General features: G+C 33.3%; 1 protein-coding gene across 4 annotated transcripts in view; it reads left to right on the forward strand.

Annotated features, from left to right (window-relative positions):
* Tpst (tyrosylprotein sulfotransferase) overlaps window positions 1-20,215 on the forward strand; it is a 533,460-nt gene that overhangs the window by 456,449 nt on the left and 56,796 nt on the right. For all 4 annotated transcript variants that reach the window (XM_072532279.1, XM_072532278.1, XM_072532277.1 and 1 more), the window contains 2 exons: window positions 9,739-9,941; window positions 14,027-14,167. In XM_072532279.1, coding sequence (XP_072388380.1) covers window positions 9,739-9,941; window positions 14,027-14,167 — 344 coding nt within the window. The remainder of the gene's footprint in view (window positions 1-9,738; window positions 9,942-14,026; window positions 14,168-20,215) is intronic.

Raw genomic sequence — 20,215 nt, forward strand, 5'->3', positions numbered from 1 at the left:
TAGGCCAAAACTTAGATGGAAGGATAGTGCAGACGAAGACGCTAGAAAAATAAATGCAGCAAACTGCAAACGGCTGGCTTTGGATTTTTTACTTAACTTTTACTTAAATAACTTCTAAAGATACGTTATCTAAAATGTCATGTACTCGGCGTCGACGTTCAGAAAAACTATTAACTTCAATAAAAATTCATTACCAACAGTATGAATCCAGACAATGTTGCTAATGAAGACATTCCATATCTTTTTACTGTTTTTAAACGCGGTTTTATAACTCAACTTCGTATTGTAACTTTATATCATCGCTTTAATAAATGAAAATGTTTCCGAGCAGAGATCGCGATACGACATAAATTCAACTTAAAAACAGAAAAGCTCGAATCTATTTGGACATATCGCAGTAAAAAGAGTGACAGAAAGAAATGGGTTAACGTTATGGATAATAACAGTAGAATCTCTCATGCCGGCCATTTCGTTGGTCTTTCGAAGAAAAAACGACAACATAAAACTAATAAATAGTTTGACCGTTTTTCTTACTAATGTTCAACTTTGTACAGATATTAACTTGTTGGTTGAGGGTACGAGACTTCATTTTGCTCGAAAGTTCGACAGCCATGATGTTCAGTTTATTATGTCTTCTGTGTATACTTCATTATTACAAATAAGAAAAATAAACTCTTTAATTATTATTAGTAATAAAAAATTCTTTTTCAATTTTCAATACATTTAAATATACAGGGTTGAATTACATTTATAATTTTTTACTTGTAAATAAAAGTTTCGAACTTTTGTATTTACATTATATATATATATATATATATATATATATATATATATATATATATATATATATATATATATATATATAATGTAAATACAAAAGTTCTTAAATTCGTGTGAATATATATATATATATATATATATATATATATATATATATATATATATATATAATATAGAGTTTTATTATGAGGTTGCAGTCATTAATAGGGCAGGAAAGTGAAACTCTTTGTTCTTTATCAAGCTTTCGCAAAATTTATTTGCTTCTTCAGGATATGCTAAAATATGGTATCTGATGTGATATTAACCTCCTTAGTATTGCTTTGGCTGTAGACTTCTAATATTGTAGGCAACTTTATGCTGTCAGTGTTTGAAAGAAGTCACTGTCACTGCCATATTAATTTCTATTGTTTTTGTTAACATTATATGTACAATTTATGTTGATTAAAACCTTATATCGTAGGTTTTGCTTTATCATTTCAATTTAATCAACATAAATGGAGAAGTATCTAAGACCCGAGAGGTTCGACGGGGATCCATCTGTGAAATCAACAGCAAAGGAATGGGACCATTGGAAAAGAACTTTTATGAACTTTTTAGCTGCCCATATTGTCACTCCCGCTGTTTCTGCTGATAGTGCTGCTGTACCACCCCTAGATATTAATGATACTAAGCTACAACTGTTAATAAATCATATTTCGCCACGAGTATATACATATATAAGTGATTGTAACACTTACAACGAATCCATTGAAACTCTTGACAAAATATACATCAAACCAAACAATACTGTTCATGCTCGTCACATACTAACCACTAGACGACAACAGGCAAATGAGTCTATCGATTCTTACATGCAATCTTTAAAACAGTTAGCAAAAGACTGCAATTTTACTGCTGTAGATGCTGATACTAATAAAAATGATACAATCCGTGGAGCTTTTATCGCTGGAATGACATCCACAAAGATACGATCGAGACTGTTAGAGAGTTTAACACTAACTTTAGAAGAAACTTACAATATAGCTATTTCAATGGAAATGGCAGAACTCAACTCTCAAGTTTATTCAAATCAACATTCGACACTTAGTGCGCTACCTGGTAACTATCAATTTTAGTCGCAGAGCTCTCCAACAAATTCTGAATGTGTCACTGTGACAGCTGCTACCAACTCTACTAACTCTTTTAGGTCAGGACACAAATGTTTTTTCTGTGGTGGGCCAATACATTCAAGGAAGAACTGTCCCGCTCGAGAATCCATTTGCAAATCCTGTAATAAAAAGGGACACTTTGCAAAGGTTTGCCGCTCCAAGAGCACTAGTGCATCTGCCAATGTATTTGAAGGCTATGAAAACTGCACAGCCTGCATTATTGCTGCTAATCCTGCTTCATTGAAAAAAGCTATAGTGCCTGCTTCTATAAAAGGTCTTCGTGCTGATGCCCTTATAGATACTGGTAGCTCTGTCAGTTTTATTAATGAAGACTTTGCTAACCTGTGCAAACTCCCTAGGAAGCCTTGTATTCAGACTGTTTCTATGGCCTCATTATCACACACCTCTGAAGTTAAAGGTGTGACTACTCAAAATATTAAAATTGGTGACCACTCCTACGACAACATTAATTTACTTATAGTTAAAAATCTCTGTGCTGATATTATAATTGGTCATGATGTTCTATCTAACCACTCAAGTCTAGAGTTTGAATTTGGAGGGCCTAAAGAAGTATTCAAGGTATGTAGTGTAGTTGAAGCCTCAGTACCTGCAGTTCCTATATTTTGTAACCTGACTTCAAATTGTAAACCTATCGCAGTAAAATCGCGCCGGCATAGTGCTGAAGATCAGATTTTTATTAAAAATGAGGTAAAGAAGCTTTTAAATGATGGCATTATTGAAGAAAGTCAGTCCCCTTGGAGAGCGCAAGTGCTTATCACCAAAAACGAAACTCACAAGAAGCGGCTTGTCATTGATTATTCTCAAACAATTAATCGATTCACTCAACTTGATGCCTATCCACTGCCAAATATCGAGGAAATGGTTTCCAATGTATCACAATTCACTGTCTTTAGTGCAATAGATTTCCAAAGTGCATACCATCAGGTTCCAATACTTCCACATGAAAAGATGTACACAGCTTTTGAAGCCGCTGGGAAACTGTACCAATTTTGTCGCATTCCGTTTGGTGTTACCAATGGTGTAGCCAGTTTCCAAAGAACAATCGACTGGTTCATACGCGCAGAAAATCTTGAAGGGACATATGCCTATCTTGATGATATAACTGTTTGTGGTAAGACGAAGGTAGAACATGACAAAAATCTTGAGAACTTTCTGAAGGCCACAGACAAATATGGCTTGACACTAAACAAAACCAAGAGCAAATTCAATCAAACAGTAATAAACTTACTTGGTTATACTATAGGACCAAACCATGTCATAAAGCCCGATGCTAGTTGACTACAACTCTTATTAAAAATGCCTCCACCGAATGACACTGCATCTCTCAGAAGGGTATTGGGTATGTTTGCCCATTATTCAAAATGGATTCCCAAATTTTCCGAAAGGGTCCACACATTAGCTCATGTCAACAATTTTCCATTGAACGAAGATGCTTTATCTTGTTTTGAAAATCTGAAATCTATAGTTGCAAAGTCATCTGTTCACGCTATCAACGAAAATATGCCATTTGTTGTTGAAACTGATGCTTCAGAACACTCAATTGCTGCTACCTTGAGTCAGGATTCCAGACCCGTTGCTTTCTTTTCAAGATCACTTAACTCTAGTGAGCTGAACCATTCTGCTGTGGAGAAAGAAGCATATGCTATTGTTGAATCTCTAAAGAAGTGGCGCCATTATCTTATAGGAAAGCCTTTCACAATCATTACTGATCAAAAGTCTGTAACATTTATGTTCAACACGAAGCATTCCAGCAAGATTAAAAATGAGAAAATACAAAGATGGCGACTTGAATTGGCACCTTATAAATATGACATTGTGTATCGACCAGAAAAAGACAACCAAGCAGCGGATGCTTTATCGCGCATCTGCTCTTGTGCTACTACCACGGCGGCAGGTGCATCAAAACTCAAGTCACTTCACACTGCACTTTGTCATCCAGGGGTAACACGTATGTTTCATTGGATAAAATCAAAGAATTTGCCTTTCTCTCTCAATGAAGTCAAGACTATGACTCGTGACTGTGGGGTATGTGCTAAAATTAAGCCGAGATACTTTAAGAATGAGGGGCTTTTTCCAAAGCTTATAAAAGCCACATCTCCCTTCGAACGCCTTAGTATTGACTTTAAAGGACCAGTGCCTTCGAATACCAATAATCATTATATTCTTACGGTAATAGATGAGTATTCCAGATTCCCATTTGCTTTCCCATGCAGTGACATTAGTGCCAAAACAGTAATCAAGAATTTAAATAACTTATTCATGATGTTTGGAATGCCTGCATACATTCATTCGGATAGGGGGGCTCAATTTCTGTCAGCTGAAATCAAAGAGTTTCTCAACGCCAGAGGAATCGCAACAAGTAGAACTACTGCTTATAATCCTCAAGGAAATGGTCAAGTGGAGAAGTTGAATTCTACTGTCTGGAAAGCTATTCAACTGGCCTGTGAATCACATGAAGCACCTATTGAGAATTGGGAACAATACCTACCTGTCGTGCTGCATTCCCTTCGTTCACTGTTGTGTACCGCAACTAACTGTACGCCGCATGAAAGGATGTTCGTGCACACACGTCGATCTCCAAATGGGAATACAATACCGTCATGGCTAGCAGAATCTGGGCATGTCTTGATGAAAAGGTTCGATCGGAAGAACAAGTACCAGCCTATCGTAGAGGAAGTGGAGGTAATAGAGGCAAATCCTGAATACTCTTTTGTTAAACTGAAAGACGGACGGGAGACCACAGTGTCTAATCGTCATCTGGCTCCGTGTGGACGAGGTGAAGGGGAAATACTAGATATACCAGGTCAAGAATCAGTGTTCGTAGAAGACCCACATGAGTTACATTCGAGTCTTAATGATTCCTCATCCAATACAACCACGCAAAACATGCAGCCCCTGGCAGATACATCTACATCTCCCCCTCCACCGGATTCATTACTTCTTGAAGAACCCCCAATGAGTTCTGAACAGAGCTTATCGCCTCCTTCAGCACTACCTAGAAGATCTGAAAGAATTCGTCATTTACCACGGTATTTGGAAGATTATAGTGTGGGAGAATGATGTGATATTAACCTCCTTAGTATTGCTTTGGCTGTAGACTTCTAATATTGTAGGCAACTTTATGCTGTCAGTGTTTGAAAGAAGTCACTGTCACTGCCATATTAATTTCTATTGTTTTTGTTAACATTATATGTACAATTTATGTTGATTAAAACCTTATATCGTAGGTTTTGCTTTATCATTTCAGTATCAGTAAATACAATGAAATTATAATTAAATAGCATTGTATAAAACTAGTATAAAAACTTACAACATGAGGTTAATCCATTAAATTTTCAAATTTACAAAACATTAAAACTTAACTTAATAAAATTATATAGTTATGAAGTACAATATTTTAATTTTATTTAATTTTGTAGAAATTCATTATGACATTGATTATGTTGATGTTTGATTTATGTCAGAAAGACACTTGTTTCTGTTTATTATATTTTTTGTTATTGATAACTAGCTTTTGATTGTTATTATGGTTACGTACAAAGTGGCGCCAAATATGAATATTTAAATTTTTTGAAATTATAGTATTTATAGTCAGAAAATCTAATATTAAAAATATAATAAACAGAAACAAGTGTCTTTCTAACATAAATCAAACATCAACATAATCAATGTCATAATGAATTTCTACAAAATTAAATAAAATTAAAATATTGTACTTCATAACTATATAATTTTATTAGGTTAAGTTTTAATGTTTTGTAAATTTGAAAATTTAATGGATTAACCTCATGTTGTAAGTTTTTATACTAGTTTTATACAATGCTATTTAATTAAAATTTCATTGTATTTACTGATACCAAATTTTAGCATATCCTGAAGAAGCAAATAAATTTTGCGAAAGCTTGATAAAGAACAAAGAGTTTCACTTTCCTGCCCTATTAATGACTGCAACCTCATAATAAAACTCTATTTTACATAACGTGTCAGTCAATAATACCTAACTACTTTATATATATATATATATATATATATATATATATATATATATATATATATATATATATATATATATATATATATATATATATTGAGATGATTGGTGTTTAAAGAAAATAATTTATAAGTTACACACTAGATAATGTTAGATATAAAAAATATTTGGTTATTTTAATAAGTTATATACTAGAGAATTTTATAAAAATTATTTATATAAGGGGATTCTTAAGAAATTAGCATATAATAAGTAAAAAAAGTTTTATTTTAATAATTATAATATTGTAAATATATTTAAGTGAGCCATGTGATTAGGCAACCAAATATACCTACTCGGAATAAGTGACAGTTACAGAAATTAATAATTGCGAATGTGAAATAGGGTTATATGTTAGTTTAAAATGTTTAGTTTACATATAGTTACTGATTTAAGTTTATATTCTGATCTGAAAAGCCTAAATATCGATAAAATTCTCGATAGAAAAGTAAGGAATTCTCTAGATCACGGAAAATAGCCTGTTTGCGAAATAGACTATTCCAAAAAATTCAGATATGTAGGAGATGGAACAAATCGAATATGATTTCTTGCCAGATGGTTCTGGAACATTGAAAAGGTGTAAATACACCAAAGGTGATTTGGATTCAAAATGGCCAGTCAGTTAGTAATAAAGTTAGATAGAGTTAGTAAGAAGTCAGACAGTTACAGTATAAAGTCAGTCGGTCCTATTTTCAATATAGTTCAAGATAGAATACAGTCAGTCAGTTGGTGAAATGTTCAATATAGTAAGTTCAATGAAGATGAAGAAACAGAATAAAGAAAATATGATTGGAAGAAATTAAAAATTATATTATGATTGGAGATTAGATTAGAAATCAAATTATAATAGTTATATTGTGATTGGATATTGATGTATTAAAAAGAAGAATAAATATAAATGCTATTAAGAAGAAAAATATTTTAAATTGGTGGAAGCTGATAATTGGAAAAAGTAATTTCACAAAAACAGGGATAACCGAGGCTGACAACAAAGACATTGAGTGGTGATTAAAATCTATATAGTGGAAAACAGTTCATTTAGGCATTCAGCGACAGAAAGGTACAAAATTTTGTTAATATAATTTAGTTAGTGTCATAATTATTTCAATTTTAAAGATAGTTTGTTTAAATTTTACATTGTCTATATAATTTAATTAGTTTCATAAGAATTTTAATTTAAAGATAGTTTATTTTAAATTTTACATTGGTTATGTTAGATATATATATATGTGTGTTTCATAATAGATATAATAAAGATAATTTCAAAAAGTGCTTACAAACTAATTCTTTGAGAACCGCGATAAAAACCCTATATATATATATATATATATATATATATATATATATATATATATATATATATATATATATATGTGTGTGTTTCATAATAGATATAATAAAGATAATTTCAAAAAGTGCTTACAAACTAATTCTTTGAGAACCGCGATAAAAACCCTAAAAAAAAAAAAATATATATATATATATATATATATATATATATATATATATATATATATATAACCTAGAGTTAAGGTTAATACTATTATAAAAATTAATATTAAACTCACCAGTCTTCCGGGTTGAACCGCGTCGATATCCATTGGGCCGAGCTTTTGACATCCTCTCTGATGTCTTCTTCAGGGCTTCCGAGGTCTCAGTCTCCCGAGCCCCCAGACACTACTACACTCACTAGTCACTGCACTACTACAGTACAGTACTGTACTACTAAAATTGTAGAAAATACACGGATAGTAAACTCAAATCAATTTTCCTTGTAACAGCACCCTAATTTCAAGAGAGACTGCTATTAGTGCTAGAACCGTACGAAATATTTTTAAAAGGAACAAGTACTATTGCTACAAATTGCAAAAAACTCATGAAATTTTCACTGATGATTATGGATAGCGGATGGTGTCTTTTGAAGACATGATGGGACGCACTAATCGTGACGAAGATTTCATGAAAAAGATCTTGTTTACAAATAAGTCTTCTTTTTCTTTGCCATATTACCGTAGGATAGTCTACAGAAAATAGGCACATAAGTGTTCCTTACAAAACACAATACCGTCAAAAACTTCTGGGCTGGTATTTTAGGTGACAACGTAATTGGCCATTTTTTCATAGTGGGCACTTTGTGTCGTCGTAAATACCTAGATCTCCTGAGAAATCACATAATATCTTCATATTATGTGATATCTGTGTGCAATAGCAGTTCGAGGATTATCTATTAATATGAATAAAATTTGGTTACAGCAAGACGGCTGTCCAGCTCACAATGCATGGGACGTGCATTAGATTTTTAAGCATTACGTCTTCAGATAGAGTTATTAGTACAACAGGTACCATAAAAATGCCACCTCGCTCTCCTGATCTTGCACCGTTGGACTTTTTCGTATGGGGTTATGTGAAGCAATAAATTTACCTACATGACCATGAACGTACCGGTACGGGAGTACCGGTACGGAACGAATACCTATATACGTTAAGTTTTGCAGACGATCAAGTAGTGATTGCACAAGACCAAGACGACCTCAGCTACATGATGAAGAAACTACAAGAAGAATATACCAAGGCTGGCCTAGATATTAACCTCGCGAAAACAGAGTACCTATCTACAAGTGAAGAAGACATAGAAGATCTACAGATTGATGACAACGTAACAATCAAAGGAAAGGATAAATTCAAATACCTGGGGTTCATAATCACGAAAAAGGCAACAACAGAGGAAGAAATTACACAAAGATTAGGACAAACAAGAACAGCAATCCGACAACTTAACTCAGTATGGTGGGATAGACACCTAAATATGAAGACAAAAACGCAGATTTATAAAACATTAGTGCGAAGTATTATGACATATGGGGCCGAAAATTGGATCATAAACAAGAAAAACAGCAGTAAGATAATAGCAACAGAGATGGAATGCCTGCGAAGATGCTGCAGAGTAACAAGAATGGATAGGAGAAGTAATGACGAAATAAAGCAAAGAACATCAATAGAAACAGACATACTAACATATATAGAACAAAAAAGACTAAAGTGGTATGGACATGTAAGAAGAGCTAGCGACAGCAGATGGATAAAAAGAATAACCGAATGGAGCCCCATAGGAAGGAGGAAAAGAGGACGACCCCGAAAATCCTGGAGGAACGAAGTAGACGACGCCATGAGTAAGAGAGGACTAAACGATGGAGAATGGAACAACAGAGAGAGATGGAAACGGTTGAGCGAGGGAAGGCAGTGAATACTGTAGAATCCCTAAATATATATACCATGAACGTGCCGGAAATTTAGACGAATTACGTCAAAAAATCATGCAGGTCTTTTAATGTATAACACCCGAAAATAATTTTAATTAAAATTATAAAACTGTTATTTTTTAAAATAAATTGTTTTAACTTATGTCGTTAAGAATTTATTATGTTATTTTTTATGAATTGAGATTAAAGGAACAGTTCATTTAATCTAATATATGAACCTGCTTTTAAATCTTGTAATCCGTTGAAATATTTCCCCATACCATCTAAAAATAAACTTTCTTTCGGAAAAAATTTACAGACAAGACTGCCCATAGTGCTTACGGATCTATCATAGACATGTGCTTACATGTTATTCTCTCGGACATACAAGTGTATATAATATTTTTTTTTCAGTTAGTTGCGTTGTCTTAATGCCGTATAGTCAGATAATTTTTTTCCATACCTGTATACATTTATTTCCATGACCTCAATAATCTTTATTTTTTTAATTTTTTTACAGATGGGTACATACGTCATAGATTTATTTCCCAATGCCAAGTTCATTTTTATGGTACGAGACGGACGTGCCACTGCTCACTCGATCATATCCCGGAAAGTCACTATAACAGGATTTGATCTTACCAGTTACAGGCAATGCCTGAAGAAGTGGAATACAGCTGTAGAAGCAATGAATAATCAATGTAAAGATCTAGGACCAGATAAGTAAGTTATTTTATTTTATATGTATAGTTGTAAGGTTGTTTATAGTGTAAAGTTGTTAGTTGTAGCTACAGAAATGTAGGTTTAAATATAAAAATCTCGAAAACAAAAATAATGACAAATTTGGTACCCAACCAGAACTTGGTACCCAACATCAGTATTGGTGGGCAAGAAGTAGAACTCGTAGATAAATATATATACCTAGGACATGAAATTCTGATTGGCAAGGATAATCAGACCTATGAACTGAAGATAAGAATCGGTCTTGGGTGGAAACTGAGAGAAACTTTTAAAAGTGAGTTGGCCATATGCCTGAAGAGAAAAGTATTTGATCAGTGCCTCCTCCCAGTGTTGACATACGGAGCAGAAACACAACAAAAGCCACGGCTACCAAATTAAAAGTCACATATAGAATAATGAAGCGATCCATTTTAAGAAAAACTCTGCTAAACAAAATAAAAAACGAAGAGGCCAGGAGAAGAACCAATGTGACTGACGTTATCGGAAGGATAGCCAGACATTTTCGACTTAGAGATATCATGATTAATATATATTTTTAGGGACTCTTTAGAGTATTCACTGCCTTACTCTCTTACTCATGGCGTCGTGTACTTCGTTCCTCCAGGATTTTCGGGATCGTCCTCTTTTCTTCCTTCCTATGGGCTCCATTCGGTTATTCTCTTTATCCATCTGCTCTCACTAGTTCTTCTTACATGTCCATACCACTTTAGTCTTTTTTGTTCTGTATATGTTAGTATGTCTGTTTGTATTGATGTTCTTTGCTTAATTTCGTCATTACTTCTCCTATCCATTCTTGTTACCATGTTTTGTTATCCAATTTTCAGCCCCATATGTCATAATACTTCGCACTAATGTTTTATAAATCTGCGTTTTTGTCTTCATATTTAGGTGTCTATCCCACCATACTTAATTAAGTTGTCGGATTGCTGTTCTTGTTTGTCCTAATCTTTGTGTAATTTCTTCCTCTGTTATTGCCTTTTTCGTGATTATAAACCCCAGGTATTTGAATTTATCCTTTCCTTTGATTGTTACGAATTTATCAATCTGTAGATCTTCTATGTCTTCTTCACTTGTAGATAGGTACTCTGTTTTCGCGAGGTTAATATCTAGGCCAGATTTGGTATATTCTTCTTGTAGTTTCTTCATCATGTCGCTACATGATCATGATTAATCAATATTAATAAACACTCATGAATACTCAAAAACTTCTTTAGCCAGAACTCCGTCTGGTCCAGGAGATTTCGATTTATGAAGCTTTTTAATACTATTTGAGACTTCTTTAGTGGTGAAGGTTCGTAAGGAATATTCTTATAATTTTGACAGTTGTTCGTTGCGTCTTCAATCCATCCAGCATTGGTGTTATGAGTAACTGGTGTTGAAAGTTGATTTACCCAAAACTCATGAATTTTCTTCTTGGCTTGGGTATGATTTATTTTCATTTTCCACAGTGAAATTAAGTTTCCTATAAAATACCTTCTCTGCATGCTCAAAAAGTATATTGTCACATTTCCGGATGCAACTTTTGTATCTTCGTAGGGGTCCTGCAAAAATGGAGAGTTTTTGTTTTAATATGTCCAGGCATTGTTGAGGTGAATCTCTCGCTTCTGATCATATTGCGTCTAGTCTCTGGGAGAAGTTTATTTCTTATAATTACCCGGTATTGGCCTGCTACTCTTTGTTCAAATACTTGGATTTCTGGATACTCTCTGCAAAATTCGGCATACAGTTGTTGTCGATAGCCGATCGTAACGCAGCACCTTCAGTGGGTTGAGCTCTTGTTGTTGTTTGGATCATTTGTGGTTCTTCTTGCTGTTGGGCTGTAGCTAATTGTATGACAGGGGTCCGCCTTCTCAAAACCCTCCACCGACGTCCTGCATTCTGTCACGTCCAGCTCCGGCTTCTGACGAGCCCTTGCGATCCCCAGGCCGCGACCCTAAACATAAATTATCATACTCCATTTTATACCAGGCAGGTATAAAATGGAGTCATGTCAGATACCTGCCGTTCCACGGCAGGTATCTGACATCAGAAACTGACAAAAAACTCCTACAGGTTATAATTATTATTATCATGGTAATAATATGTTCGTTGTATATGGAATTGGTATTTTAATTTGTAAAGAAGCTATTTAAAAAAAATGATACTTAATTTACTTTGATTTTTATTTCCTTTCAATTATTACACTATTAACTTTTAAGAACTCGGTGCATATGTCACAGTTTCTCCTGATAATAATTCTATCTCAAATATGAGACTTTTGAGATATAAAAATCCTAAACAAAAAACGATAAAAAACTTGCCGTAGGGTAAATGAAACAAACATCTGCTATGTATACAATACTATTGCTTGCTTCTCTGCTCGTTGGATATTTACAGAAGTACACAACAACATTTATTTGCTAGGAATTGCGTGAGTTATAATGGCTACACCTTTCTTAGGTGTCCTGGAGTCACCTGTTTTACGACGCTGGAATTGATACTTTTTAGAAGGTGGCAATATTGCACCAGGCAAAGTTGTATATTTTATGTACATAAAAGTCAAGTAAGGGAGAGAATGTTTTTAAGTTTAATTCTGATAATCCGTGTGTGTTGTACTTCTAAAGATTCTTCTATTTTATTATTAACTGTTATATTAATAATTTTATTATATATATATATATATATATATATATATATATATATACAATATTCCGAAAGATTCTCGCGGTTAGTACAATTAAACCTAGAGCTAAGATTAATAATAATAAAAGTTAATATTAAACTCACCAGTCTTCCGGGTTGAACCGCGTTAATTTTCATTGCGCCGAGCTTTCGACACCCTCTCTGATGTCTTCTTCAGGGTTTCCGAGGTCTCAGTCTCCCGAGTCCCCAGACACTACTACACTAATCAATATTCACTAGTAGTAGTAAAGATCAAGTTTCGACTCCATATAGCACAATCAGCCACACATAACATTTGAGAACACTTATTCTGGTACTTAATGGTAAATACCTACAAGGGTACGAAGATTCTTAATTTTAAAAATGTTGTTTCGGTACGATCTATCCGCTTTTTTGTTTAATAAAATGTGGTATCGGGCCCTCACACGGCTAGTTCAACCAATTTTGCATGTTGCATTTTAAAAACAAAGATTTTACTTTTGTGTTCTTTGTTGATAACTCAACAATTACATCATAACCCTCGTCAGTTCGACAGCGTAAACAAAAGACGGTATCTAAACTTTACTACTAAAAACAATAATTAATAAGAATATCGTAAAACCAAAAGGTGCTCTTAAACAGTAAATTTATGACACATAATTTCTGCTGACTCTACAGGGTCGCGCAAGAGGTCGTTCGACTGTTAACTCCCGTATTGTTTATTTGACATTGAATTGAATCACGGAATGTTTTTTGTTTAACACTATGTTATTTCCAAGCTTCCATTTTAATAATTAAATGTAATCTGAATATTCAAAACAACCCGTGTGAAATATTCCACACACAATCACATTTCCCATTTATTGTAGCTCCGAGATAAGTACACCTCGTGACGAGTTTAAACATTTTTTCACTGACTGTGGGTGGCGTATCATGCTGTTGTCTACTAATCACCAATTAATATTGTTTTGACAATATTAATACAAAGCTCAAGCTGTTCACTGGATCCATTAATTGTGTTCAAAATTTTATGGACAAAGCTTACAATAAGTCAAAAAAATAACAATAACAATTAAAATTTACTAAAATTACATAAATCGTCAATATCGGAGAATAAAACATAAAATATACATCATTATATACATTATACGGATTGCATAAAATATGCAATCCATTGCAAAATTTTACTATATTGCAAATTGCATAATAAAACCTTACAAACTAAATGCCAAACGTTCTACTTATGAATATATTATATATATATATAACGTATTCGTGATTATTCAGTTTGTTGTCGGTAACAAATGCCTCGATTCATATCCGTTATCATTGAATTGCTGTTTTTCCCTTCACTTGTTCTTATAGGAAGCATAAATATAAATATCGTGTAGTTTTTAAAAGCTATCTATTTTTCTTCTTTGTTCTAGGTGTCTTCGAGTCCCTTACGAGCAATTAGTATTACATCCCAGAGAGTGGATGAAGAAGGTACTGAAATTTTTAAATGTCTCTTGGAACGATTCTGTCCTCCATCACGAAGATTATATAAATAAAGGAATAGAATTAAGCAAGTAAGTTTACAAATGACAGTTTACCAATAGTAAATATTATACAAATATTTATCTAATGTTTAAAAAACATTTTTCATTAATATGTAACGTAATATTTTGCAAAATAAATAAAACTGTGCGAACGGCACTCAGGGTTTGTTTGGAGAGCTGGGTCGTGGATAAGTTAATGACAAGGGGTCGGATTGGGGCAACTACAAAAAAAATGAAACAAATGGATACTTACATAAATCTCCTGGACAAAAGGGCAAATAAAAACAACAAGAAAGACCTCTAGCTATTTGAAAAAGGACGCCGCTTCGAAGAATTCTAATCTTGCTGGATAGAGGAAAAAAGGCTCTTCTTTCAAAGAACACCAACAGGGGTTAGTAGACTTTTCTAAAAAAAAAAAATGGTACAAAATATAAAAATAAATAACAAAGAAAAACTTACATGTGTGCTATTCGTTTACAAGTGGGAATTGCTACATAATTTACAAATTTTACTGGGCTATAAACGTGGCAAATAAAAAATTATTACAAGTAAAGAATTATCTTTTTAAATAAATCTATTCATAAAGATTAACCTTAAACTTTAAATTTAACAGACAACAATTAAAATGACAGCATGGCCACACCCTAAGATTTAAAATATTAATTATTAAAACCTTTATTTTTATTATTTAAATTATGAAAGTAATTATTATTTTAATGTTTATTTATTTTTTTGAAAGTTTAAAACAAAAAAGTTACCTTGGTTTCACAAAAAACAATGCACTAGCACTTCTAGGGTTAAACTCTCTGCCATACGAACAAAAGGACTGCTTCTATGGTTCTGGAACGACGACAACGGACAAAAAAAGTGAGGTTGAAATGTACGGGACTGGATACAGACTTCAGACTGGGCTTCTTAAAAGCTCAACAATGGAACATGTTATCCTTCAAATTTGTTGTACTCGCCGTATTACAAATATCTCATATCAGAGACGGCTCTTACAAACAAACAAAACAGTGATTACCCCTATCAGAGTTGATACATTACTTTGGGTGTACATCACTATACATACATATACATATATATCATGTGTATACATCACATGCACGTCATCACAAATTTGCCGGTTTGTCGCAAAACTACATAACGACCGTTCGCTTTAACCAAATCTTTCAACCTCCTTTGTAACTACACTTACTGTACAATTAACTGTCACTACACACTAGATTTCCATAAAAAAGGAAGAAACACAAGAACAATACAAATTTGACGAACAATAAGGGCCCACACTGTAGACCACTGCCTCTGACAGCGACCTACGCGAGAGTGATCTAATAATCTTTTAAATTCATTCGCTTAAACAAAACATATAAACTGGAATATTTATTTGAAACGCAGAATATCCTAAAAGCGGTTTCGATAAAAGAAAAATATCAAATAGTTTGCGTCCGTGATATAAACAAACTTTAAAATGGTTTACATTAAATTCGGCGACGTAAAAAGAACGAAATACTATTTGGGTTTTAACTCGTACGATAGGAACAGAGAAACATGGAAAACATTCTTCGTCATTTTAATACATATATGAGAGGATTTCAATTTAATACATATACGAGGAGATTTCAAAATATATATCAAGGCAAAATGCAAATGCTAAAAATGATTTTTTTGTCTAACAATAAAGCACTGAAAACTTTTGTTTTCTACACTTTCATAAAAATTTATTACAATTACAACAAATTATTTATTATCAATAAAATTGTTTCGGCAGAGTGCCTTTCTGAATTGATGTATTTTTACTATGCGTCTATACTTTATAGTATTTTAGTTCTTTGTTATAAAAAATTATAATACCTTTTAAACGAGATAAAAAGGATGGAAACAGTTTTTTTTAAATATAATCGAAAAGGAAAATTAAATTCCTGTAGTTGGCTGTGTATGATGAATCACAAAAATGTTTATTTAAAAAATGTCTTTATAAATGGTATATATATTCTAAAAAGACCCTTTCGGGCTACATCACAGAACGTTTTCGGACAAATAAGTCCATCATCAGTGCAGTTGCCTAAAATAAGTGTCACCACTTTAATGAAAACAAACATAAATATTAAATTTTGACAAAGGTTAAAGCACATGTGGTTGAACATTTAGCAGGTATACATGAGTGAAACTGCTAAATATGTGGGTAAAAACCCTTTAAATGATATTAAATGTGTTAAATAAATATTACATATTTCTTGATAAATTCAAATGATGGTAAAGTGTTAAACAAATTTACTGCATGGCAACGCAAAACTCCCAGGGGTTGCTGATCCTGAGTAACGTCTCCCTATGTAGATAGCAACTGATTTTTTTTAAATAATTTTTTTTTTAATTTTTGGTTTACTTTTTTAAAAATTTTTTGATTCTTGCTGACCTCTTGCTTATGGTAGTTGAATAGTAATTGTAGGAAATATGAAAACGAATTGGTAAATTTAAGAATAAATTTCAAATAATATGGTTCTACAAGTTATGCACAAAATCGCTTACCTTAAATTGGTGTTCTTTAGGATTTGGTTAATTATGCAGACCCAAATGTGACTACTCAATTCATCACTGCTCAATCCTTTTAATGGATTCCTTCCATGAAATTCCTGTTGGAAGCGAGACGGTACCGCCAGATACGTAACGTTCCGAATTCTTAACCTTTTTCGTTGAAGGTTGGAAGCGAAGTCGTACCTTGTCGGTTAAAATCTACTCATTGGAGCATGCCCATTTGGATATATGAGCGATTTGTGTGCGTCGAAGTAAAATCATATTATATCGCGCAGATCATATAATAAGAACGGTTAATGGCATGTGGTCAAGTAGAGTTCTAAACACAGAGACAGGGAAAATGCTAGAGAAAAGACCAAATGGAAGACCACGCAAATGATGAGAGAGAAAGTGGCAGTAGACGTGTGAAAGCTTATGTGTATCACAACACAAGCGACACAAGTTTAAATCCCAATTTTGGTTTTACCATCTGTGAATGAAGGAGAAGAAAACCACACACTAGTAAGTGATAATTTCTGTGCATAATTTGTAACATAACAAGTATAAAGAGTCACATACAGGTAGTCATATGAAAAATAAAATAATCTCTTCTATTAACAACTAATCAGGACCAACGACAATTGAAACCTTTCATGCACAAAGTAAACTTTGTCGCCAATTAAAATCAATCCAATTGTAGTCGACGTTAAAGCCAGTAGAAATTTTGATTAGGTGTACCATCTGAATAGGAAATTGGCTCACACAAGAAACTACTTTTATATAATCGATATTCATTAATCAACCGGTTTCCATCCAGATTTATAGAGTTCAAAGAGTCGTCTGAAACTTTCAAATTTATTTTATAACCCGAATGGATGTAAAACCGGGAGAAGGACGGAATTCGAATAACCTGCTTTTGATCGGAGTAAGAAGAATTAGAGTTGTGATTAGTTAATTTTCGAACGAATTAGATAGGAAAACAAAGACCCGATGATTTAACAATTTGGAAGGTAAAAAAATCAGTGGAGCTCAGATTAGATTTTATTATTTCTTGAATATAATATCATACTCCAGTTGTCAGAGACGAAAATGCCACTGAACCTCTAAAAATCATACAAACAAGCTGAATTTTGCAGAGTTTATTAAATTTGGGACCCCAAATAAGATGCAAGAAAGTTTGCCACTTTTACACCCGGGCTTCCCCTGAAATAAAACGTTTCAAATAAAAAATGTATGAACCGAAATAATAATCCGTTCTCTTAGAAACAACGCTTGAAGCTACCGTCGATTTTGCATGTCATACGCGCGCGATGTCAATGTTCAATAAAATTTGTATCAGCTCGACGGTAAAAATTCAATATCTTTTGATTCAAGTGACCTATCGACAAAAATCAAGATGCATTTTAAAGGTAAAGAGTTCAGCTTTCGTATACAGGTTTTGTATTTTGCCGCAAATAAATTCAGATTTTATACAGGTGCTAAATAAATAAACGTGGCGCGATGTTTGTCATTTTTTATGATTCTCACGAGATCAATACAATATATCCCTTTCATTGACTGGCCACAATGAAGTTTCAATTTCTAGAGCCTTAACCTTTAAAATCTATAGCACGAAATTTTAGTTTTGAATTTTGGCAACAAATGTAAGGCATTTGAAATATTCTTAATAAACGCTGGATTTAAACTTTCACACAACAAACGATCTAAAACATTTAAAACTTTTTTTTTAATTACACTAGTACGTTTTTCAAAAGAACGAAACTTCTGCAATAAACTATACCCAAAACCATCTACGTAAATGCATTTCCCGTGACGTGTGATGGTAATGTAAAACATTAAATTCTGCGTTTTTTATTCATATTTCAAATACCTCATATTTGTTACCAAAACTCAAAATTGAAATTTCATGCCATAGGTTTTAAAGATTGATCTCTAAAAATGGAAATTTTACTACAACTTGTCAATGAAAGTAATCAATTTTATTGATCTTACGAGAACTAAGGGAATAAAAGCGAAGGGACCTAAGGGAACGAAAACGAAAATATATGGATGATAAAGTAAAGCGTATTGAAAAAAATTACAAGAAAAATGAAATCAAAAATTTTTACAATGAGGTAAAATACATTAAAACTTGGTATGAGGGAAGAACGATGAATGTAAAAGATAAACAAGGAAACCTGATAGTGGACAGAGACCAAATATGTGAAAGGTGAAAAGAAATTTTTCGAGGAGATGCTAAATGACGAAGTGACTACTGAAGAAAATTATAATGTTCCTAAACCTCAAATAGTAATAGAAGAAATACCAAAGCCTACAAGAGAAGAAATTGAAGAAATAATAAAAGATATGAAAAATCAAAAAAGCCCCGGAGAGAGCGGCATTGTGGCAGAGAACTTAAAATATGGAGGAGAGGTTTTAATAAACCAACTTAGTGAGCTAATACTATAAGTGTGGGATGCCGAAGAAATGCTTCAAGAATGGAATTAGTCGATTATAGTTCCTATACACAAAAAGGGAGGTAGAACTGAATGCGCAAATTATAGAGGAGTATCCTTATTGCAGGTAATATATAAAGTGCTCGCCATACTAATTAAAAAACAATTAGAAATATATGTAGAGAAAAATCTAGGAGAATACCAGGGAATATTTCGGAAAGGAAGATCAACAACTGATCAAATTTTTATGCTAAAACCCCGCTGCTAAATTTTTATGCTAAAATATATGAAAAATCAAAAAAGCCCCGTGGAGAGCGGCATTGTGGCAGAGAACTTAAAATATGGAGGAGAGGTTTTAAGTTTGATTACAAAGCCGCCCACTATACAATAGACAGAAGCAAATTAATAGAAACCCTAAAAGAAATCCAAGTGCCCGAAAAAATTGTAAGATTGGTAAAAATGACAATTAGACATACCATTTGCGCTGTGAAATGCAACGGTACAGTCTCAAAAGAATTCGTAGTGAAAAAAAAATTCGTAGTTCGCCAAGGAGACCCGTTACCTGCATTGCTATTCAATATAGTTCTAGAAAAAATTGTAAGGGTTAGTGGGATAAATATGTCCAGCACTATTTTATACAAGCAGCACCAATGCTTAGCATACGCTAATAATGTGGTTCTCATTGCAAGAAGTGGAAAAGAATTGGCAAATATAGCAAAAAGACTCATTCGGGAAAGCTCTAAAATGGGACTGAAAGTTGATATTAATAAATTGAAGTACATGGAAATCTCGAGCAAAAAAGGAATTGGAGGTGGAGGATGGATCAGCTAAGCACATGGATGTGCTTAGGTACTCTTATTGATGAGACATGTAAGGAAGTAACAGAAATCAGCCTGAGAGTGACCAAGAGCAACAGGTGTGCTGGAGCCATGAGCAAAATAATTAAGGCCAAAGATGTATCTCGTAATACAAAAATAAGAGTATACAAAAATATAATTAGACCCACAATGCTATACGCTGCCGAGACATGGACTATGAACAAAACCATACAGAACAGATTGGAAGCAAGGGAAAGAAAGATACTTCGCAGAATGTTTGGTTGTGACGGGTAGCTCTTTCGAGACGAGAG

This window comes from Diabrotica undecimpunctata, chromosome 5 (assembly GCF_040954645.1).
Source record: "Diabrotica undecimpunctata isolate CICGRU chromosome 5, icDiaUnde3, whole genome shotgun sequence".
Lineage (NCBI taxonomy): Eukaryota > Metazoa > Arthropoda > Insecta > Coleoptera > Chrysomelidae > Diabrotica > Diabrotica undecimpunctata.